Raw genomic sequence first — 25265 nt, forward strand, 5'->3', positions numbered from 1 at the left:
CTTTTTTGTGGGGCCTTGAATTTCTTTGTCATGCTATACACTCCACAGTGGTGGTTATTGGCTCATATGAAAGTAGACACTCAACCATTTAAGAATTTGTAGTGTTTCATGTAGGGTTTCATAAGTATTTCTGCTTTTCTCAGGCCTAATGGGGCAATGTATTCATAGAAAAGTTCAAAAATGGTTTGTTTTATTCCACACAAATGTTTCTATCTTCAAAGTAAATGGTGATATCAAATCCCTTTCTGCTTTCTGAGATGCTTGCTCATAAGCAGCTAAAATTTTAACATTTCAAACACTAAAATTCCATAGAGGTTAAAACATCTCACACTGAAAGCCAACAATGTCCAGTCTGTTAAATGTTCTATCACACTTTTGGCGATAAAGTACTTCATTTGTTCATACTGATTGAAAATGTCTGATTTCCATTCTGCTAGCAGGATGGAACACTAGTGTACTGGTAAACAGGTTTAAAGCAACACTCAATATAATACTGCCACTCTCTGAGCTCAAAAGATGTCCACTCTAGGGAATATTACTGTTAATATTATTATTGACTTCTATATTTTATTTACTGTCTAGCTAAGCTACTAAACTTCCTGTTTAGTAAATGTTCAGTAAATGTCCAGTTTAGCCCTGAAACTCTATCTGTGATCTGATTGGTTCCCTCAACAACAGTGCCACACCCTAGTGTATACGATTCCATATTCAGGTAATCATTTATTAGCCTGACCATCTCACCGGTCATGGAGTCCACAGTGCCCAGATCTGAGCAAACCCACTGTGGGGGGATCCTCCTGTCTTACGGTCTCTTACGTTTTCGTACTTGCTCAGCAGCAGCAGCAGCTCCGTAGCAGATCTAGCCTGCCAATACAAACCTACCTACACTCCTATTTCTATCATTAAAAGCTGTCAAATCCATTCTGAGAGAAACAGATTTAAACCTTAATGATCTCTTTTACTGTACTGGATTTTTGCCTGTATTTTTGAAACAATGAATTACCTTGCAGTCATCTCTTTATTTCCTTCATCTTCCAGTTCCACCTCGGTTTATAAAGAAGCCCTCGAACATGTATGCTCACGAGGCCATGGATATTATCTTTGAGTGCGATGTTGTGGGTTCCCCAGCCCCAACGGTGAAGTGGGTGAAGAACGGAGATGCAGTGATCCCTAGCGACTACTTTAAAATAGTGGTATGTGAAAAGAAGTCTTCTGATACTAAAGCTAAGACTGTCTCAATAGTCGGGCTTTCTGGATAGATGAATGTCAGCATTAGGATTTGGATTTCTTTGTTTTGTACAGAAAATCTGAACTGGGTTCTTTTTATTTCCGCAGTAAATATTAGCCCATAATGCTGACGTAATATTCACTTGATTAGCTTGTATCCAACATCTCTAGCTCGTATCATAACATCTGTGCTTTTTGCATCATTATCATTATCAGCTGCATGACCTTGACTTTGACATCCAAATTCCTCTCAGAAAGCCAGCTTCCTGTTTCTCAAACATCCAGTGTGATGATGATAAATGTTTTTTCTGTGTCTCTCCAAGAATCAGCATGATTTGCAGGTGCTGGGATTGGTGAAGTCTGACGAGGGTTTTTATCAGTGTGTGGCTGAGAACGAGGTCGGCAACACCCAGGCCAGCGCCCAGCTCATCATCCTGGACCTGAGTAAGAACTGCACTCACACTCGGGTTGATTAGGGCATTTGCTGTTGACTAAAGTCATGTGGCTTCTAGATGCTAGAAAGCAGAGCTGCATGATTCTGAGTTTCAATAAGAATCATGCTTTCTTAAAATCATGCTTAGAAGCGAGTTTGGACGTATTCTCCAAACGTATGCTAATGGACGTCTCTTATTCATAATTCTGTCATACCAGTTTTTTAAGGAATAATATGTACACTATATGGCCGAAAGTGTGTGGACACCTGACTATCACACACATTACTCAGTGTATACTCACATACAACCCATGGACATCTTCTTTGCTCTTCTGTGAAGGCTTTCCACTAGATGTTGGTGTGTGTCTGTAGGGATTTGTGTTCATTCAGCTAGAAGAGCTTTAGTGAGATCAGGCACTGATGTTGGATGAGGAGGTTTGGAGTGCAGTGTTCCAGATCATCATAAAGGGGTTCAGTGGATTTGAAGTCAGGGCTCTGTGTAGGACACTTTTCAATTCAGTTTATTTGTATAGCGCTTTTAACAATGGACATTGTCTCAAAGCAGCTTTACAGAAGTACAGAAACCTAAAATTATAAAGTTAAGTTTATCTCTAACATTTATCAAAAATGAGCAAGCCTGAGTTGACGGTGGCAAGGAAAAACTCCCTGTGATGATATGAGGAAGAAACCTTGAGAGGAACCAGGCTCAGAAGGAAACCCAACCTCATTTGGGTGACACTGGACAGTAAATAATGCAATGTTGATAATGTCCTTTCTAAAATAGCAACCAAGAGCTCCTGAGGAACTAATAGGTCAGTGTAGTTTCTGAGTTCATTATAGACTTCCTTCATGCTGAAAGCTGGGCTGATCCACAGCAGTTTTCTGGGTCACAGGCTGTTCATGCAGATCTATCCCCAGCAGCAGTGAGCACCTCTAAGCGACACGACTCCAACCATGGATCTGGCAGGTCCAGAAAGGTGAAGTGGTCACATTGGAACTCAAGTTTTTCCACTCCAAACTTAACAGACCATGTCTTCATAGTGGTTGATTTGTGCACAGGGGCATTGTCATGCCTGTTTGAGCCTCTTAGTTCCAGTGAAGTGAAATCCCAGAGCTACAACATACAAAGACATTCTAGACATTTCTGTGCTTCTAACTTTATGGCAGCAATTTGGAAAAGGTCCACATATGGGTGTCATGTTTAGTTGTCCACAAATTTGCCATATAGTGTATATTTATCAAATTCTTTACTTTGTTTCTTCATTACTGTCACAAACCATGGTAGCTCCATTTCTCTTGTGGATGTCTGCAAATTACTAAAATGCCAACATAATTGTATACCCTGAGCAAAAATACTGTTGTTCTTCTTTCGGCACCTCCCTGTTTGGTGTCGCCACAGCGGATCATCTGGTATACTTGGCACAAATTTTGGCACAAATCTTACACTGGATGGTCCTCCCTGACACAACCATCTAATTTTTTTTAAAGCCTAAGCAAAAATACATGGTATCAATATAAGAGTCATGCCAGAGTCATGCTAAGGTGCCGGGAGTTCAGTTTGTCCTTCCGATGTTGAACCAAAAAATGTTAATGGCTGGTTAAATAATTAACTATGGCAATGTTTCTGGTCTTATGTGATAAATAATTGCACCATTGCTGAGAAAGTGAGTGCAGTCATGACTCACATTACATTTATTATATTTACTAAGTTTCTTTACTTTTTTTGAACACAGAAAGTACATTTCAGTCATTTGCTTTAGTTGTTTCATCGCAAACTTGTTCACATGGTGCAACCTGTGTAGCCACTGGTCACTGTGATTAAGAGGGCAGTAAAATGTTTTTGTAATGGTTGCCTGAGTGAGTACAAATGCAGAAAAAGAGGTGGATACAAATTGTATAATTGCTGACTGTGTGTGTGTGTGCGTGCATGTATGTGTGTTTTTGTGTGTTTATATGTGTGCATCTGGGCATTTGTGCATGTGTACATACTCTATATTGCCAAAAGTATTCGCTCACCTGCCTTGACTCGCATATGAACTTAAGTGACATCCCATTCCTAATCCATAGGGTTCAATATGACGTCGGTCCACCCTTTGCAGCTATAACAGCTTCAACTCTTCTGGGAAGGCTGTCCACAAGGTTTAGGAGTGTGTTTATGGGAATTTTTGACCATTCTTCCAGAAGCACATTTGTGAGGTCACACACTGATGTTGGACGAGAAGGCCTGGCTCTCAGTCTCCGTTCTAATTCATCCCAAAGGTGTTCTATCAGGTTGAGGTCAGGACTCTGTGCAGGCCAGTCAAGTTCATCCACACCAGACTCTGTCATCCATGTCTTTATGGACCTTGCTTGGTGCACTGGTGCACAGTCATGTTGGAAGAGGAAGGGGCCAGTTCCAAACTGTTCCAACAAAGTTGGGAGCATGGAATTGTCCAAAATGTCTTGGTATGCTGAAGCATTCAGAGTTCCTTTCACTGGAACTAAGGGGCCAAGCCCAGCTCCTGAAAAACAACCCCACACCATAATCCCCCCTCCACCAAACTTTACACTTGGCACAATGCAGTCAGACAAGTACCGTTCTCCTGGCAACCGCCAAACCCAGACTCGTCCATCAGATTGCCAGATGGAGAAGCGCGATTCGTCACTCCAGAGAACGCGTCTCCACTGCTCTAGAGTCCAGTGGCGGCGTGCTTTACACCACTGCATCCGACGCTTTGCATTGCACTTGGTGATGTATGGCTTGGATGCAGCTGCTCGGCCATGGAAACCCATTCCATGAAGCTCTCTGCGCACTGTTCTTGAGCTAATCTGAAGGCCACATGAAGTTTGGAGGTCTGTAGCGATTGACTCTGCAGAAAGTTGGCGACCTCTTTGCACTATGCGCCTCAGCATCTGCTGACCCCGCTCCGTCAGTTTACGTGGCCTACCACTTCGTGGCTGAGTTGCTGTCGTTCCCAAACACTTCCACGTTCTTATAATACAGCTGACAGTTGACTGTGGAATATTTAGGAGCGAGGAAATTTCACGACTGGATTTGTTGCACAGGTGGCATCCTATCACAGTTCCACGCTGGAATTCACTGAGCTCCTGAGAGCGACCCATTCTTTCACAAAAGTTTGTAAAAACAGTCTGCATGCCTAGGTGCTTGATTTTATACACCTGTGGCCATGGAAGTGATTGGAACACCTGATTCTGATTATTTGGATGGGTGAGCGAATACTTTTGGCAATATAGTGTATGTGTGTTCATGCATGCATGTGTATGTGCTTGCATGTGTGTGTGTGCATGTATATATATATATACATGCAAGTGCAAGCACATACACATGCATGCATGAACACACATATGTACACATGCACAAATGTGTGTATATATATATATATATATATATATATATATATATATATATATATATATATATATATATATATATATATATATATATGTGTGTGTGTGTGTCTGTGGTTTACTGGAGGGGGTTTGATAATAGTCCTGGAGTTTTATGCCTGTTTGCAGTTTCTTGTGCTTGTGCAGTTTCTTGTGGAAGGATATGTCACAGGCAAATTTGCATGCAGGCACACACTTCCTTTTTCATGCATTGGAGATCACAGAAGAGACGGTCATCGCCACTCACACACACCCACTCTCCTGCCGTACTTTCTGCTCGCTCTCCTTCTCTGACACACTCACGCTCTCTGCTGCTTGCTGTCTCTCCTGCTCTCTCCTTGTTATTGTCACTCGACACAGGCACACACTGTCGCACGCATCTTTTGCAGTCACAGCACAAGCACATGTTCTCACACTCGTACAGCACACGGGAGGTGTGAGTGTCACTGCATCGATTGTTGTGTGTGTGAAGTCTGCTACATGCTGTTTGCGTGTTCCTAGATGTTACACTGGGAGGATCTAGGCAGAGATATAGAGATACAGTGCAGTCCTTAGTGGCTCTACTACTAATCTCCAATTAAAATTCTCTCATTAATTAGCACTATGTGTTGTGTCTCATTTACACTACTGAGCTATATATTAGCACCTCTTACACTCCTGTCTGTGAGAGTGAATAACAGACTATAAATCTGCATCTCAGTGCTTGACAAGGTGATAATGCCTAATAGGATCTTTTTGTTGTTGATAGTATTTGCTTCAATGTTTTAGTGTTGGTGATCCATCAAATCACTGGGAGAATATAGAGGGAGTGCACACACACTCTCACACACACACATCTGAGTCTTAGTCATCCTAGTCATTGTAGAGTTTGTATTCATTGGGTGTACTCCTCTGGCATATGGTAAGCAGACTGGAGAGATATTAATGTCGCTATATGGAGAGGTGTGCTGAACAACTGAATAACACCAAACCTTTCACTCTCTGCATGAGTTTTTACAAAACAAGATTAAAGGAGGAACCTGAGTGATATGAGAGTCGTCACTTCTCCTTCAGAGTGTAGTAGCTTTTCAGAGCTGGTCCTAAAGAGAGTGTTTCATTGAAGAAGGTCCTAAAAGGTTTCTCTAGTGTACAACCAAGATATAACTAACAAGATGTACCAAGACCACTGCCTATACTAACCAAAACTAAGACAAACCAAGACCCATAACAACAAAGACCTGTACTAACAAATGTTAATAAAAAAAAGGGGCAGACTACCAAGACCTCAGACCAGACCAAGACACCAAGACCCATGCTAACCAATATTAACTCCTCAGCCCAGATAGTAATTATTATAAAGACCCATACCAACCAGCATCTCATACTAACCAATACTAAGACGATACCAAGACCTATGCTAACCAATACTAACACCACAACCAATACCAACCAATCCAAGACCACAACCTATACCAACCAAAAATAAAACAATAAAAAAAACAGTAAGACCCATACCAACCAATACCAAAACCACAGCCACAGTACCAACCACAGTACCAAGACCTAGCTCATACTAACTAACACTAAGACTACACCAAGACCCATATTAACCAGTACCTAGACCACAGCCCATACCAACCAATAATATAGACAACACCAAGACCCATACCAACAAATACCAAGACCACAGCCCATATTACCCAATTCTAAGACAAGATCAAGACATATACCAACAAATATGAACACCACAGCCCTTACCAATCAGTATCAAGACAAGACCAAACCCATTAACCACATTCGGAGTGTAGTAGCTTTTTTCCATATTTCAGATTTCAGAGTATTTCAGTGGAATATGTTGTGTATGTCAGATTACTTGTGAATAAATGTATATAAGTATGGAAATGAGAAACGTAACTAATCTAACAGCTTTAAAAAACTGCTCAAAGCTGCCTTTGATTCTCTGATGTGTCCTATTCCTCAGCATACACATGATTTATTCACTTACTTTTGGAGTTTTATTTCTTCAAACCAAATAAAACCTAAGAAGAATGACAGAGTAAATAATCGACCTCATTCCCGTTCATTACATCCATGACTTCTCAGCCACTGCTGATGAACGGTTAAGAATGTGTTGGCGGCACAGGCTGTAAAATAACAGCACAAATGGAGTTCAAATGTATGTCACTTGTCATCTGCCCCAACATCACTTCTTCCTAGCGTTTTGTGTGTTTTTCTTAAGAGCACTGATGGTGCAGTTGTTAATTGCAAATAATGTGATGTAGATGCCAGAAATCAAACCTTATAATGTCTTTTTAAAAAAAAAAAAATGCTTAGCCCTGGTGGTCTATTTATACCAGCTACCCCTGCTGAGACTGCTCTCTCTCTCTCTCTCTCTCTCTCTCTCTCTCGCTTTCTCTTTATCTCTCCTTTTCAAATCTCTCACTCTACTCTGGTCACCCTGATGATTACAGGTAAAAGCCTGTTCTTGTCAAATCTCTTCTTGTCTTACAGAGGTAGCAATTCTGCAGGCTGCTACTTCATCAATGAGCAATCAGACAGAGAATTGCTGCTGATGAGCTGTCCTGGACGGTGCAGGATTTGAGAGAAAGGGAAAGAGGGAGGGAGACTCAGTGAAAGTGTTTACATAAACTAATGATTGCTTGGCTACATTTGATAAGCTCTGCTTTGGATTTTTCAGCATGGACAAAATGCAAAGCAGCATCTGCTTTACAGTGACATATAAAGGTTGTAGTTTAATGTCTGTTTTATTCTCCAGCATTTTTTAAACCCCAAAAATGTACAATCCCTGGTTTTGAGTGTGAGTTACATTTTACCTACCCTGATGATGGTGAACTGCTATTAATAGCTATATTTCTGTCATCAGTCTGCTTTCAGTATCTAATTAAGCCATTAATGTGTTTCCCAGAGGAGTGGAGATATTCTATCCACACCTCCCTTTCCTGTGATAAGACCCCCTGTGTTTTTTAGGTTATGCAAACATCCTGTCAGGCACGCTCCTAACTATAATACTCATAATGATAGTTTTCCTGAATGTGTCTTCTTATTCTTTAGTGATCCAAAATATTTTGGGTCTGATTTATAATGATGTGTAATCTCTGACATCCAGGTGTGGCACCATAGAAAACAATATCAGATCTGTTTATAACAGGTTTACGATAAGGATTATTCATATCATTCAGACTATACAGACCTTGTCTAACTTGGCTAATTCCTCTGTTGTAAAGGTTGAGACAGTATTATTATTGCTGAGACTAAAACAAGACTTAAAGCAAATAAGACCAAGACCAACCAAAACCAAGACCATGATTTTTGTAAAGATGCTTTGAGATAATGTCCACTGTTAAGTGCTGTACAAATAAAATGTAATTGAATGACTCAAACAAACCAGTGCCAAGACAAGAGTAAGACCCAAAACAAGACCACAACCCTTACCAACCTAAAGACCAGAACCTGCCAATGCCAAGACTCATACCAACCTAAACAAGACCAAGTACAATGGCATTTAAATGACAAGACAAACCAAGATCCACACTGACTAAGACCCAAACCAACTAATATAAAGACCAATACTCAGACCAAACCCCATACCAACCAATAACAAGACCAGTTTATGATCTATACCAACCAATACTTGGACAAGGGTTTTAGATGTTTTACAAGTTAGGAGCCCACTACAAATTATTAGACTATTTGTTTTTTCAACACTACTGCTGATAAAATTGGCTAGATAACCTAAATGCTTGGGCTTTGCAGTTACCAGATGCCAAAATAAGTTGTGACCTGGTTTAACCATCTTTACTAGCTGGTAGCTATTCTTCGAAGCTAGATTTTTCAGCTTGCCCACTTCACTTCATGTACACATTAGTTAGCAATACAACTTGTAAAATGGTTGAGAAAATTAAACTTGGCAGAGTTTTGAGACAGAACCTGTACACCAGTAAACATCTAATCTAACAACAGAGCAAACAAGGCAGAAAACGTTCGAAAAATTTAGTAAGCATTTAGTTAATAAATTAAATAAGTTCTATAAAATCTAGTTTTAGAAAGTTGGCCTTTTAGGTGATTTCCCTAAGCATGTCAATAATTGAAAGAATGTATTTGTAAATAGTTTAAGACAAAATGAGGAGAGACCAAGTTGTGTTCTCAAGACCAGTTTCTCATCTAGAATCTTTTGTGTAATTGCATTGATTATTTCTGTCAAGTGATATTTTTGTTATTTTTTCCATCAGCCTTTTTTTTTTGCAATGGAAGGTCTTCAATGTATGGTTTCTTGTTACAGATCACTGAGCTGTTCTGTTAGTGCTATTTGTAGTGCTCTATCGAGACCTTGAAGCTCTTTTGTAGAGGTCACCTGTCAGACAGGTTTATGGCTGATGGGAAGATGCAGCACTGACTGTGCAGTTCCCAGGTGTCCTGTTTGTATTCGCCCCAGACTGCAGACCACTTTCTTTAGACTTCACTTTAGTGTGTAAAACATCTGAAGTTCCATAAGTCCCGTAAGCTTATAGGACAAGCTTTTAAGCATGTTGTTTCCAGTGATTTCATGATCTTTTAGAAATATGCATGTGTATGCTTGGAGCACTTTCCTCATTGCATGTTAGTGCTTTTTTCCCCTGTTATTAGTTTTTGCCCATGTCTAATAACATTTAAGTATAATAGCAGAGTACTCCCCCTGTGTACTTATTTCCTGAATGTAGATTTTCTCTTTAAAGAACAAGGTTAATGCTCCACAGCAGTGGCTGCCCTGTGGAGAAAACTGTGTACAGATATTGTGAATGCATTATCATTCGGGTGTGTACCCACCTCCATCCTGTGCACCCAGCTGCCTCATAGGGCCATTAATAAATAGAGCTTCTAATATTAAACAGCATGTAGCAAGGTGACGTGGGAAGACCTGCTGTGTTAGCGTTATTTTTGTCTTTGTCCTCTGTGGCCTGTTGTCTTTCCCATGCTGATCCATGACGTGTTTGGTGAAAGATACATGCTGGGAAACCGTGACCTTGACCTATTGGGTATGTGCACACTAGGTGGATAATATGGGTGGTTAGGTTTTTTAGCTTTTTGTGGGATGAGAGGAAATGTGGCTTTGGGGTGGCTCAGTCTGTTTTGGTATACAGTACGGTCTGCTTTTTCTCTTAGCTCAGTTATTGATCTAATTTAAACAAACATTTGCGTGTCAAGGTTAGGGTTACTGGACGAGAATGAAAAATGTATGTTACAGTTTATATGCAAAACATATCATTTCATGGTTTTTGGAACTTTTTTTGGACTAGACTTGACCTTTTACAAAGCTGGAGTAGTGTATAAACAGATGCCAAACAGAGATAACAATAGAAATGCCATTACCAAAAGTGAAATCCATAATTTTAAAAAAGTAAGAAACCTAGACTTGGAGACTCCAAAGACAGGAGATAAAATCCTGCCAGAGACAACTGCAAAAAGAAGACATAATAAAATACCTAGGTTTAAGCAAGTAGAAACCCACTTTTTTTACATTCAGAATCCCTCTTTTTTATTTTTTATATTAATGTTTTATGTTTATGTACTTACAGTATGTATGCTTTTATTACCATGCTCTCTTTAACCATTCAACCCACAGAAAAAAGCTTATATGCTGCATATCCTGTACAGTGAATATCAGCATTCAGTCACCAGCATACAATATTGATCATCACATCACATCATACATAACCAACATAATTTAATCAAGCCCACATCTATCACTACAATAATCGAACAAGATCAAAACGTAATAAACTTTTTAATTAGCCTTTTTTAAAATTGTAATAAATAATACATTTTATTTATTTTTTTCATCTTATTTTTTACGAAAGACCAAAACTACATTTCTGCCTGTTTTGGTTGTGCCCACATTGATGATTAATGGCTTTTATAAAAGTAGACACTTTAAGAATTTGTAGTTTTTCATAAGTATATCAGGGATAACTAGCCTAGTAGGAGCTATATATATTCATAGATGTTTATAAAAAACAGTATGTTTTCTTTCACACAAATATTTATAACCCATTTCTGCTCTCTGAGATGCTTCATAAGCATCCAAAATTTGAAGGGGTTTTCTCCAGCCACTACAATTCTGTGTAAGGGTCCCCAACAGAGGGAAAAACTTCTCACAATGAAAGCAGACATTTTATATCAGACTTGCAGTGTTTATACTGAGTGAAAATGTCCAATAAGGCGATTTCCATACCAGAATGTACTGGTAGACACACCAGTGTACTGGTATACAGGGGTAACCATGGCGGTTTCATGCATAAATTGCTTTTAATGACGTAGGATTAGACTTGTCCGGTTCATGTAGGAAACCTCTGTTCTCTGTTCTGCAAACTGTAGTAATGTTACCTTGTTTTTAGGCTAAAGAGACTAGTAGGGGAAATAATTAGCATTAGATTTCTTGGTGATTTGATCATTTTTGAAGTAAGGGTATGCAAACTTTTGCACTTTAACTTCATAAACCATTGAACTATTAGTAGAATTGACTCTTGGCTCAAATATGGAATGTGAAATTGTTATTGAGCTTATAAATACATCCAGGTTTCATATTTACCAAGCAAATCCTGTGGATCCGTATAGCTCACTTTGTGAAGCACTTTGGTCAACAGATTTCTCACCTTTTGGAATTTGCATGCCCATCCAGCACGTTGTGGACGGACAATTGTCTTACACAGTTTGGGTCTGCTGTTAAGATTGCAGTGTAGCTAGATTAAAGACTGCTCTTAATGGCCTATCATGCTAGGAGAGGAAAGGAGTTCTGCGCCGTGGTCCTCGCATGTGACAGCCTCCAGCTGGCGTTAGATGGGCATCTCGTTGCCAGGCGCTCCAGGCTGGCAGCCACTTCTCGTAGCTGTCGCTCTCCCTGCTTTAGCGCCAACATTCATTCATGCAGTGGGTGAATACATAGCCTATACAAAGGGTAATCCCCAACACACACGCTCCTGCTTGGGGTTTCTGTAGGATATCATAGAGTTGGCTTTTAGCATTCAACACTAGGCTTTGGCTTGAGTTTAATTTTTTTTTTTTTGGCTTATTCCACTCTTCTCACATAATTGTTGCAATTCAGGGTTTTTTTTTATTATTATTATTCTAAAATTACCCACATCTACACTTCCTCTGTGCTCACGGTTACTGCTTTGAGTTTTGCTATGAGATGCTCTTGTCTGCCTGACTGACTTTGTCTCTTGCCCATCCCACTCCAAATGAACATAATGAATTGCCTTGAGTATTCACCACGGGTCGTTTTCCAGTCTGCTGGGCCTCCAGGAGAGAAAATGAGCTAGTCAGTATTCAGCAAGAAGAGTGCTCATCTCTGTCTAAGGGTTCCTGGGCTGCCTGGATGTGACTGCTGCTATTGCGAGCGGTATGGACAGCTCGACTTGAGTCATAAACCATGGCTAAAGGAAGAGGGAGGAAGCAGTCTGGATTTGTTTTTTGTATTATGTACAGCACAATTATAATTTTGTGATTACTGTAGAAATTCTCACCTCTTAGACACAATGCTTTTATGAAAATAGGAAATGGAAAAAAATATTTTGTCAAGAAACACTTTAACGTCAACAGCAAATGAACTTTTTTTTTGCTTTGTGCTGATATAAGATGCTTCTTCTCATCAGTCAGTGCGGTATTTGTTTGTTGTTTGGTTATTGTGGGCTTTGTGCATGCAGGTCTACTGCATAACAGCCTCTTATATCAGCTCCATCTCTTGCACTCTCACTTCATTTTCAATTTGTAGTTTTTCATTTGTCTCTTATAGTGGACTGTTTGTGGTTTTGTGGTTTTGTGTGTGTGTCAATTTTAAGTTCTTTTTTCCCCCCTATTTTTCTTGCCCTCCTTTCCTCTGTCCCCACCTGTGTATCTATTATTTACCCTCCCTGTCTCCCTCCACCGTCCCCCGTGATGTCGTCCCTTCTCCCTTCGTGTACCCAAGACGTTGCCCTCCCCACATCTCCTGTCCCCTCACTGACCAGTGCCACTACTGACCATGTAGACTCCGGGGAGCGTTCAGACTCCGTCCCATCGCCACCGCGTGACCTTGTGGCTTCGCTCGTGTCTACTCGCTTCATCAAACTCACTTGGAGGCTTCCGGTTGAGCCGCACGGAGACAACCTCACCTACTCTGTCTTCTACAGCCTCGATGGATCCAGTAGGTAAGAAACCCACACTGCTGCAAGACATGGTAGAGGCTAGGGAATCATCTTGTGTGGTAAATACTCAGCTATGCAGTTTAAAGCTTTGATAAGTCAGCACATGGCAACATAGCATCTTTATTTCAGTAGCGAGAGCTCAGAACTGTATCCCCCTTATGCTCTCTCTCTCTCTCTCTCTCTCTCTTGCTCTCTCTCCCCCTCTCTCTTTCTCTCTCGACAGGGAGCGGGTTGAGAACACCACAGCTCCAGGAGAACTGCAGGTCACCATCGACAACCTCGTCCCTGACACTAAGTACACATTCAGGGTGGTGGCGTCCAACAGAAATGGCCTGGGTGAAAGCTCTGCTCCTCTTACAGTGGCCACCCAGCCTGAAGGTAAGCCACATGCACACACAGCCACACACACTCTGCCTTATAACCTTCACCGCAAAGAGGAGAAAATTGGCCATGACTCCTTCCTGATGTTCTGCCCCTTCTCTCCGGAGCCAAACTGGTCCTTTGTGTACTGAGTCCAAGTTTACACAAAACAAGCTGACCAGCACACCAACACTGAATTGAGCGAATGCAGGGGTTTTGCTGCCTTTCAAACTGAAGCTTTTTCTATTCAAGCTGTCAGATTTGGCAAGGCTTTGGCTGGACTGTGTGTTCAACAAGTTTTTTTCATTATGATATAAAAAACGACATTTCAATAACTTATCTTTAAAGATACTCCAGAATACATAAGAACATAGATACACATATTTTGGAATAAAGCATGCTTCTTTATTCATGGTTTCCAGTGCAAGTACCAGGACCTGCCCCCAAACTGCAGGCTGTGTCCATCACACCCACTACTGTCACTTTGACCTGGGAGAGACCGCTCACAGGGAACGGGGATATCCAGACCTACAAACTCTACTACACCGAGAAAGGAAAGGACGTGGAACAGGTGAGAAAACAAGGTCCAAGGAAGCTGTGATTAGACGTGACAAGAGTCTCAATTCTCATACCTCATTAGCCGACCTCAGTAGTGTCTGAGATCAGAATTATTACTGCATCCCAAATGGCAGTATGTTGAAATGACTGTCCAAAAGGTACAGGGTAACTCCTTGCATGAAGGAGGAGGAGTTTTGTCACGCTGAATTAATCCTGCAAAAATGTTGGGAAAAAAAATCAAAGGAGATGGTAAATGAAATGAAATAGTATTAATGTTATAAAGAATAACGTATGAACAAAAGCTGAAAAGCACTGAGAATTTGGTTACAGTGACAGTGTGTTTAACTAGACAACAACGTTCTCTACCATTTTCATGACATATTAGTGTGTCCCAGTACATGCATACTCTTTAGCTACAGTTTGTAGTTTCTCATCACAAACAAAAAAATCCATAGTTTTAGAGTATAGTGTAAGTAGGCGAATTGGAATTGTCTTGGTTTAAACTTTGAGAATTTTTGAGAACCTGTGTGTGTGTCGTCTGTCTGCATGTCTGTTTGTGTGTATGTATGTCTATGTGTATGTGTTAGCATGTGTGTGTTCATGTCTGTTTTTCTGTCTCTGTGTGTGTTTTTGTGCATTTGTACGTGTGTGTCCATCTGTGTGTGTGTGTCTATCTCTGTGTGTGTGTGTTTGTAAATATCTTTGTGTGTATTTTCTCTCTCTCTTTTTTTTTTTTGGTATGTTTATTTTCTCTCTCAGGACATAGATGTTGTCAGTTTGTCTTACACAATGATGGGACTGAAGAAGTTCACAGAATACAGTTTCAGAGTCGTGGCTTACAACAAGCATGGACCTGGAGTGTCTACTGACGACCTGACGGTCCACACCCTTTCTGATGGTATCTTCATTATACTGTTTGATAATGCACACACTCCTGCAGCAAAAACTCTCTTACCTTAATATATCTTGAATAAAGTTCTCTGCAGTAGCTGTTATTGTGTTAGTGTAGCATTCAGTATTATACTCACACAATCAAGCTTGGCATTTCTAAGCAAGACCATGTTACATGTTTTAACTAACCGTAGGAAGGGTTTCATTTGATTTGGCCTATTTCACAACACACAACTCTAACCTGCTTACTGATTTCTGAGCTTTTTCTTATAGCTCTGGGGTGAAGAGGCAGATGAGTGTTGTCACTACAGAACCTTAGGGAAGACAGGAAGAGTGTGGCAGGTGGTGTATGTAGTACAGCTATGAAAGGAATGGTGGTGGTGGGACTAAGAATATTAAAATTTGAGAGCAAATGAAGGAAATTAAGCTCACATACACTAAGTCTTGCTTTCACATTTTCTTTTCTCTTGTTCCAAAAACACACACCCAGGAGCTGTGATTTCACTCCAGCAGTGCATGTTCATATCTTCATATCTCATCAGGCAACACAGTGCTTGAGTGTGATTAAAAAAGCACAGTGGAATCCCAGATATAATCCAAATCAAAGGTTTTTGAATAACATGCACTGTGGTCAATCTGGCTTTTTTTTTCTTCTTTTTCTTTTTTTTTTGTTAATCCAGATTCTTCCTGTGGAGACAAATTAATACAGTGATGATTATGGTTAATTATAATATTATATTTTACATTATTATTTATTATTTTTTTAAATTTATTTATTTATTTATTTATTTATTTATTTATTTATTTATTTATTTATTTATTTATTAATTATTATTTAGTATAATATAGTTTATTATAGTAGTGAAGCTAACAGTGTTATTTGTTGTTGCAGTTCCAGGCGCCGCACCTCAAAACGTCTCTCTTGAAGTGCAGAACTCGAGGGTAAGTCTATGCTTGTCATTTAACAAACTGAAAAATTAAATCCTTTATTCTTTGTGAATTGTTTTTGTCTTGTGACAGTATACTTGGCATTTCCTCATTCTGACTCTGTCTAATATGTTGAGACGGTCTAGCGAACATCTCGTCTTCACAGGGCAGTCAGTTGTTGATTCATTTCTGTGTGAGGCTCTTCACACAGATCTGAGAGCTTGCTGATTTTCTCCCGCTAAGAAATCTAAGCTAAACTCGCTCGTTAATATGCACCAGCATCTTTAAGCAAGCTCAAGGCAGGTAAAATATTTGCTTCAGATTTCTTTGTGTCTAAACATAGATACAGACAGCAGGTGTCTCCTGAAATGTGCACTGGAGTACATTATTCTGTTCTCATTAAAAAGCTGAGCAGAGCAGAGCATAAGTTTTCAAGAAATCTTGTAAGAAGAGTTGAATTCAGGAAAATACTTTGCATCATCTATTAGTATCCATCCATCCAGAACATTTCACCAAACAATATCATTTAAGTTCGGCGTCGTCGAATGCCGATGCAAGACACACAAAGTGTAGTGCTGTGTCTGAAATGACAAGGTATGTGTATAGGTATTGTCTATAAACCAATAACTCAGTCCAAGAAGAGAAAAAAAAAAAATGAAATGAGGAAAAAAATATCCTTATCCTTCTCACTATCCTCATACTGGGGCTTTAAGTCAGTGAGTTGTAGGATTTTTTTTTGTATGAATTTTATTATGACTCCACACTTATTCACAGTTATTGTTCTCCTTTGTTTTGTAACACAGAGCATTTTGGTACGATGGCAGCCTCCTCCTCCCGGCACGCAGAATGGGGAGCTGACAGGTTATAAGATCCGCTACAGGAAAGCTGGGAGGAAAGGAGATGCAGCTGAGATCGTGACTAATCAACTCTTTCAGCTTATTGATGGTGGGTTTAATAACTAGTACCAACCACAATAGGATCATAAATAGTTTTATTGCTTCTGAGGTTGTTTTATATATATATATATATATATATATATATATATATATATATCACATATTTATATATTCATTTGTCTTGCTGTAGGTTTAGAACGAGGAACCGAGTACTCCTTCCGGCTGTCAGCCATCACAGTGAACGGCAGCGGCCCGGCAACCGAGTGGATCTCTGTCGAGACCTTCGAGAACGACTTGGACGGTAAGAAAAACGATGACTACCCTAATTCTGGACTTATGTACGGAAATATTTCTGTTCTTTCATCGTATACATGGACTTAACACTGTTCTACGGAGATGTTGCCTAAACCTGGCTCTTCTCCTTGACCAAGGTCTCTTTCCTGCTTTTTTTTTTCCGTCCCAGTAGATATAAGTGCAAACTTCATGTTATTGATGAATGTGTTGGTTTGCCTGGCATATAAGAGAGAACGAGTTTATTAAACACAGATCAAATAAAGGCACGCAGGTAGACGGTAGCTCATCAATACTGAAAGACGTGTTGAATAATTCAGAGCATTTTCTCCCTCTACGCTCACGAGTCTATAAATCTCCTAGGTCCTGACTGATTCTGACAGCAGTGTTGCTTGTAATCGGCTCATGTATAAGGCTGCGTATCAGAAATGTGACGTGTTTCTGATACAGAGGGAAAAGCTCTGTATTTTTATGGGTTACATGTTGTGCATTTGTCATTCTGTTTGAAGTTCTTATGGTTTATCAAGAGGCTCAGAGAATTTCCGAAACAGTAGTTAGTTTCAAACAATGCTCACACTACACACCACATTTCTATACTTTTTTGGTAAATTTATGGTAACTTATCTTCATAGTTAACTCTCAGTGCCGGTCCCAAGCCCGGATTAAATGGGAGGGTTGCGACAGGAAGGGCATCTGGTGTGAAAAACCTGTGCTAAATCAAAACATGCGGACTAAATGATGACCAAACAGGGAGCAGCCGAAAAACAACAGCAACATGGTAAATTATCCTCATGGGGGCATATGGTGGCTAAGAGGTTAGCATGTTTGTCTCACACCTCCTGCACTGGGGGTTCAGCTCCCACCTCCGCCCAGTGTGGGGTGTTTGCATGTGCTTTGGTGGTTTCCTCTGGGTTTCCTCCCCCAGTCCAGAGACATGTGTTGCAGCCTGATTGGCATTTATAATATGGCTGTAGTGTGTGAATTGGTGAGTCTTTCTCATATTTGTTATATTTTTTGCTTTCATGTTGCCTTTGGTGTTTGTTTTAGCAGTATCGATAGTGCCATTAGAGCACCATCAATCCCCCCACCATACACACAAACACACATATTCACACACACACTAACACACAATCTGTAGATGTGATTCTGCCCTCAGGCATTATTTCATCTCCAACTTTCTTTCTTTACATTTTAAACCAAACTGATGTCAGCTGTCATCCTTGTGTGAGGATAAAATTAATAAAAATACAGAGCTGATTGAAACTGGGACACTGTACTCTATAAAAGCCTGCAGAAACATTTTTTAGTCCCATTTCCTATTTATTCTCTTCAGCAATATTTCTATTAAACTGTGAATTTGTCATTATACACTCATGCAGTTATCTAATCAGCCAATCATGTGGCAGAAGCACAACGTATAACCTCATGCACATACACGTCAAGAGCTTCAGTTCCTGTTCGTATCAAACATCAAAATGTGGAAACTATGTGATCCCTGTGACTTTAACTGAGATATTGTTGTTTGCTGGCTTGAGTATTTCAGAATCTGCTGATCTCCTGGGATTTTTACACACAACAGTCTTTAGAGTTTACACAGAATGGTGCAAAAAAGAACAGCAAAAAAAAACATGTTGATAAGAAAGGCCAGACTTGTGAATCTTGCAGCTTGGGAGAACAGAAGGGCCAGATCCTGAGCAATATTTCATTTTTTTCCCATGGATAGTGGGAGGAATAGTCTACCATGTATGACCAGTATGTTAATGCGGTTGTTCGGATAATTTGGGACAAATTGTCAGATGCAGTGGTACCCATTTTATTTGTATAGTGCTTTTAACAATGGGTAGCAGCTTCATAGAAATATATAAACGACCGTGACCCACTGAGATCCGAACACACACTGTAATCCCCTACTGATTCCTAATGCGTTATATTGCAGAGTCTCAGGTACCTGGAGTGCCCAGTTCGCTACACGTGCGTCCTTTGGTGAATAGCATCGTGGTGAGTTGGACACCTCCAGAAAACCAGGATATTGTCGTGAGAGGCTACAGCATTGGCTATGGGATCGGCAGTCCTCACTCACAGACCATTAAAGTGGACTACAAACAGCGCTACTACAGCATTGAAAACCTGGGTGAGCTTTTTACTTTGCAAGTGCATTATGGGTGATTATCCTAATTACACTACTTCAAGTGATGATCTGTTTATATTTGTAGATTCCTTTTAATTGACTAATTTGGAATTGAATAATGAAAGTTATTAAACAGTGATTTATTACTTGGTGTCTAGACCCAAGCTCTCACTATGTGATCACACTGAAGGCCTTCAACAACATGGGTGAGGGAATACCTGTGTACGAGAGCGCCATCACCAGGCCTCAGTCAGGTATACAACTCTCATTAATATTTTTTGGGTATTAATTTGGCCAAATTTCTGATTAATGCTGAAAAATGATTATAAGGTTGGTGTGGTAGATTGTTTGCCTCTAAAAACTACCGTGTCACAGGTATAGGGTCAGGCTTGGTACATATTTTATATTTTGCACCTGTAGAAAGGTTTTTTCTTATCTGTAATTTATTACCATGTAGACCAAAAGGGTCAGCTTGTAAAGTGTTTCAAGTGAAACCTTTAGTGTTTGTAGGGGTGCAAAAACTTTTAGAGTTTAGTTTGATTCTAGTCTATTGTAGAAATTTTCTTTTCCTTTGTGAGTGCAGCTCCAGACACTCAGGAATCTGCATATAGCTTTGCAAATGTGGCAGTTCTTCCCCGTATGTCAGCTGGTTTGAAGTGTCTGTATCTATGCAAAGGCTTCTCCTCCTTCCCCAGCACCACTCTTGTGGCATATATCTATCTATCTATCTATCTATCTATCTATCTATCTATCTATCTATCTATCTATCTATCTATCTATCTATCTATCTATCTATCTATCTATCTATCTATCTATCTATCTATCTATCTATCTATCTATCTCTGTATCTCAGCTGATCTAGAAAAGAGTACCAAAGAGGCAGGAAGAGAGAGCGCTCTTGCAGGAACCCCCGCTGACCTGTCACGACTAACATCAGCTCGCCTCAAAAGTTTGGAAAGTCTTTAGGGACAGATGTGAGAGCATAGCACATCAGCAGCACCCTGACCTAGAAATAAACAGCTAGTTGGCAGACAGAATTCGTTTTTAAATCTTTATGGCATTTGTATTTGCATCAGATGCATCTGATATGATCAGGACCATGATATGATCACAGGGTTCTTGTATGATGGTGGATTAATCTTTTGTTCACACCGAGTATACAGTATCAGACACTTCAGAGCACTGCACTACATGGAGATTTTTCTTTTTTAGGATTCTTGTTCAGTTGTAGACAGTATGATGTTTGCGATTGCTTATAAATGCACTGCTGTTGTAAACATTTTCACTTGCAGCGAAGATCGGTTTTCTGTCTCTAACATTATCTCTCTTTTTTGTTCTTCTTTGTCCTCCTGACATTGTATTCATCCCCACTCCATTTACATGCCACCCTGCTACCCTTTTGCTTCTTCCATCATTATGTTGCTGGTGCTTTTTGTAATTCATTGCTTGTTTCATGCTTTTTTTTGCATTTGAATACCATGTTTGCTGCTGCCAGGTCCCATAGAGCCAGATATTGATTTATTTAAAATGTACCATCATACCCCTCACACCCCAGCACCCGAGCCTTCCCCCATGCTTCCCCCAGTGGGCGTGCAGGCCTCTGTCATCAGCCATGATGCCGTCAAAGTCTCCTGGGCCGATAACTCGCTGTCCAAGAACCAGAAGATCACCGACTCCAGATATTACACAGTTCGCTGGAAAACCAACATCCCAGCCAACACCAAGTATAAGGTACTACAATGCAGAGGAGCGCTGTATTGCAGGTTATTCAGTAAAACAATAAATTTGTTGTGCTTACTCATACTAGTTTCTTTTTTAAAATGCTTACAGTGCCTCCAAGTGGGCAAGCGCTGAAGTTGCATTGAAATGATAAAAATATCAAGCATGTTTCATAACTTAGTCTGAGTATGTTTCAACATTTCTGTCTTCATATAATAACATAGGATCATGTTTGCTTATCATAGATAGATAGATAGATAGATAGATAGATAGATAGATAGATAGATACCTATAGCTCCCAGAAGTGCAAATAGTAGAATTATACAAATATTTAAATTCACAAATGCATAGAATTAAAGTTACATATGTAAATAAATGTACAACAAATAAATAAATACATTTATATTTGGGAGATGCCCTTCTCCAGAGCGATGTGCTTTAAAGTCTCTTTCAGTGAATAGATCAATACCAGTTCTCTAGGTCATGAATATAAACCTGTTGGGAGGAAATATATCACACAAACAATTATTTTTCTTATTTATTTATTTTTTTAAACAAGCAGTGGAAAATAAGTTCTAGTTAAAATACAACAGGAAGAGAGTAGTTGCAGAAGATGCTTTATAGCATGTATTCTGCTTGTGTGTTCAGGTTGCCAACACCACCACTTTAACATACACAGTAACAAACCTGAAGCCCAACACGCTGTACGAGTTCTCGGTCATGGTGACCAAGGGGCGGCGCAGCAGCACGTGGAGTATGACGGCTCACGGCACCACCTTGGAGACACGTAAGAACTCCAGCTAGGACCTCTTTCTCGCTTCATGTCTTCATTTTTATTATTTGAAAAAAAATTGTCACTTGTTGGAGCTTAAAAAGATTTATAACATCGCATATTAAGGGTTGTACTGAATGCTTTAGGAGATCTTTCATCCCTGTGGCAATCAAACTGTACAGTTCTTCTCTTTAAGTGTTGGGGCATTTTCATGTGCAATTTCATGCGCAATAATCAATAATGGGTGCAATAGAAATTATGGGCCTTCCATGCACATTACAATTTCACCATTATCTTTCATGTACAATACAACTTCACCATTATCACCTATTAAAAATTAGCACCAATTTACAATCCTTGTGTGCAATATTACAGCTCTACTATTGTCTGTATAGTATTTGTATTTATTTATTCATTCTATTTTACGGTTTATTTATATTCTTCTTTTTCTTCTTTTCAGTCTTCTTCTTGTGTATATAGTATATATTTCTTTCTTTCTCTTTTCCATTTTTATAACAGCAACAGTAACATGGCACAGCAATTTCCTCATGGGAATAATAAAGTTCCTTAAATCCTGAATCTTGAATGTAATGACAATTTCTTTAGAAATCTTCTTCTCCCTTCTCACGCCTGATTTTAAATTGCATCCCTTCTCGGTTTAGGTTTTTATTTTGCTGGAACTTTATTTCAGGTTGAGATTAATGCAGAAACAAAACATAGTTTACTTCAGGATAAAGCTTTCATCACTGTTTGACTTGAAGGGCTTTTCTCAGCCTGTCACATCAATCTTGTAAAAAAATAAAAAGCCTTACGTTTATTTGATCACACTGAACGATGAATGACCTATAAAGACTAAGCCAGGTTTCATAGTTACATATTTCTGTCTCTTCAGTTCCTACATCTGCACCTAAAGACGTCACGGTGGTGAGTAAAGAAGGTCGTCCACGCACCATTAACATCAACTGGCAGCCGCCATCAGAAGCCAACGGCAAAATCACAGGTACGATAATAAACTTTAACATTATTTTAAACACTATTTCGCCAAAATCATTCTCTTTATTTGATTCATTTTTCTTGTTTTTGACTTTGTCCTCCACCTTCTACTCCAGGCTACATCATTTACTACAGTACGGATGCGAACGCTGAGGTACACGACTGGGTTGTAGAGCCGGTGATGGGGAACAGACTGACCCACCAGATCCAGGAGCTCACGCTAGACACCATGTATTACTTTAAGATCCAGGCGCGCAACTCGAAAGGCATGGGGCCGCTCTCGGACACAGTGCACTTCCGCACACCAAAAGGTATAACAGGACGGACCTGAGAGCCATTTAGGGCTGATTAAATCATCCTGGAATTCTCAAATGATTGTTGTAAATGAAAAGGATGGCAGAAAATATGTCATAAGGTTTAAAATGTGATGCACTGAGACAACGACACTTTCCTCATCCTCTCTCTGACTTTTCTGACAGCTGAGCCCTCAGACAAAATGTCAAGTGATCAAGGTAACTGTTCCACTGTTTATCTTTTTGAACGTGTGTCTGTCACTCGTTCTTTCTGCTCTTATAACAATTCATACACATACACACAGTTTGCTCCTAATTCTTTAACCTTGATGTCAGTAGGTTTACCAGGGAAGCCAGGTGGACGTTCTCCCTTGCCAGATCATGGGTTTGGGTCCTCCTTAGGTAAATATACACACTCTTATACACACATCTCTCTCCCGCTCTCTCTCTCTCTCTCTCTCTCTCTCACATACACACACATACACACATCTCCCTTCAATCACACACCGTCTCTCTTTCTTTCTTTCTTTCTTTCTCACTCTCTAATTCACATACATCCACTCCTCTAACTTACCCTCTTTCTCTCTCACTCATACACACACAAACAACTCTCTCTCTCTCACACACACACACACACAGTCTCGTCTCACTCACACCCTACTCTTATCTCTGTACTTTTTTCCCTCTCACTCTCTCTTTCTCTTTGTCTGTCTGTCTGTCTGTCTGTCTGTCTCTCTCTCTCTCTCACACACACACCCACACATATTCTGTCGTCTCACTCACACCCTCCTTCTATCTTTGTACTTCTCTCTCTGTATCTCTCTCTATCTTTGTCTCGCTTTCAGATAAGCCAGGAATCACAGGCAGTCAGGAGAATCATATCCTAGTGATCATCATCATCGTTTCTGTGGGAGCGTTCACCATCATCACTGTGGTAGTGGGTGCAGTCCTGTGTACACGCCACTCCAACTCCCATCAGAAAAAGTGAGCATTTACTACACCTCTCTTCTCCACCCTTCGCCATGAGATACATACACGACACTTCTGTGTCAGGGTTATTTAAATAATCATATGGTTATCGGTTTCTTTCTCCGCTGTAGGAAGCGTGCTGCCAGTAAGTCTAGTAATGCCTCTCACAAGTACAAAAGCACCTCTAAAGACCTGAAGCCTCCGGACTTGTGGATCCATCACGAGCGGCTGGAGATGAAGTCGATAGACAAATCACCTGAGCCTAACGTGGTGATGACGGAGACGCCCATCCCCCGCAGCACACACGAGCCCTCCAGCGGCGACGCTGCACACCAAAGACAAAACACCTACCGAGGTAGCACAAACAATCTGGAAAACAGAGGACATGTTTGTGATTAAGGGTAGAACAGAATTAACTGAGGATCTCATCTGTAATTATATCATGGTGTAACGTCGAACCCAGACCTCCTAGGTTGGCGTGCACGCCGGCACGCCATGGAGACAGATCCAGATGCAGATGCAGGATTCAAATAAGCGCTGCTTTATTAACATAAACACAAGACATAGGGAAGACTAACCTAAACACTAGACATGACGCTAATAAAACAAAACCTAACATACAAAACAAGGAACATAGAACAATAGCCGGCTGGGACAGGTACAAAAGGATCCCTATATATAGGGCTAAACATTAAGGCTAATAAGGAACAGGTGAAACAACGTGAACGAGAACAATAGGAAAGGCGTTGCACAAAATACACATAAAGCAGGCTCCATAGAATCACCTGCCAGCACCCTCTCCAGGCCTGGCAGGGAACTGTCCAGTGGTTACTGACGTATGGTGTCTGCTTACACATTTCAGATCTTTAGGATTACTCTAAATGGAATGTAACTCACTAAACTAACTGGTTAGTTTAGTTTAATTAATTTCGTTTAATTAATGAATTATTTTAAAATGAACTGAATTGTGTGTCTCTGAACTAACATACTATGTAACTACCTAGCTGTTTTAGATCACAAGTGCTCTAGAGTTTTATTTCTAACCCTTGCCTGGGAAACACACGTCTCTCCTTTTTTCAGCAGAATAATTGTCAAAAATAAATTCTCCTGGCTGATGTCACTAAAGGAGAAAGTGCACAGGATATGAAAGATAAATGTTTAAGAAGAAGCCTTTATTTTTGTCACATACATTACAGCAGAGAAAACATCTTTTCTTTGCATATCCCAGCTTAGGAGGTTGGTGTCAGAGCACATGATGCAGC

General features: G+C 40.1%; 1 protein-coding gene across 8 annotated transcripts in view; it reads left to right on the forward strand.

Annotated features, from left to right (window-relative positions):
• The window catches only part of neo1b (neogenin 1b), a 118057-nt gene that overhangs the window by 88196 nt on the left and 4596 nt on the right, over positions 1 to 25265 (forward strand). For 4 of the 8 annotated variants that reach the window (XM_058407440.1, XM_058407434.1, XM_058407438.1 and 1 more), the window contains 19 exons: positions 1039 to 1193; positions 1551 to 1671; positions 12990 to 13209; positions 13430 to 13584; positions 13989 to 14137; positions 14884 to 15022; positions 15908 to 15957; positions 16746 to 16887; positions 17029 to 17139; positions 19066 to 19260; positions 19416 to 19511; positions 20753 to 20988; positions 21625 to 21763; positions 22641 to 22748; positions 22858 to 23052; positions 23221 to 23253; positions 23371 to 23436; positions 23880 to 24018; positions 24135 to 24358. In XM_058407440.1, the coding sequence (XP_058263423.1) occupies positions 1039 to 1193; positions 1551 to 1671; positions 12990 to 13209; positions 13430 to 13584; positions 13989 to 14137; positions 14884 to 15022; positions 15908 to 15957; positions 16746 to 16887; positions 17029 to 17139; positions 19066 to 19260; positions 19416 to 19511; positions 20753 to 20988; positions 21625 to 21763; positions 22641 to 22748; positions 22858 to 23052; positions 23221 to 23253; positions 23371 to 23436; positions 23880 to 24018; positions 24135 to 24358 (2673 nt within the window). The remainder of the gene's footprint in view (positions 1 to 1038; positions 1194 to 1550; positions 1672 to 12989; positions 13210 to 13429; positions 13585 to 13988; positions 14138 to 14883; positions 15023 to 15907; positions 15958 to 16745; positions 16888 to 17028; positions 17140 to 19065; positions 19261 to 19415; positions 19512 to 20752; positions 20989 to 21624; positions 21764 to 22640; positions 22749 to 22857; positions 23053 to 23220; positions 23254 to 23370; positions 23437 to 23879; positions 24019 to 24134; positions 24359 to 25265) is intronic. The other 4 variants (XM_058407437.1, XM_058407439.1, XM_058407435.1 and 1 more) reach the window with 4 other exon arrangements.

This window comes from Hemibagrus wyckioides, linkage group LG14 (assembly GCF_019097595.1).
Source record: "Hemibagrus wyckioides isolate EC202008001 linkage group LG14, SWU_Hwy_1.0, whole genome shotgun sequence".
Taxonomy (NCBI): Eukaryota; Metazoa; Chordata; class Actinopteri; order Siluriformes; family Bagridae; genus Hemibagrus; species Hemibagrus wyckioides.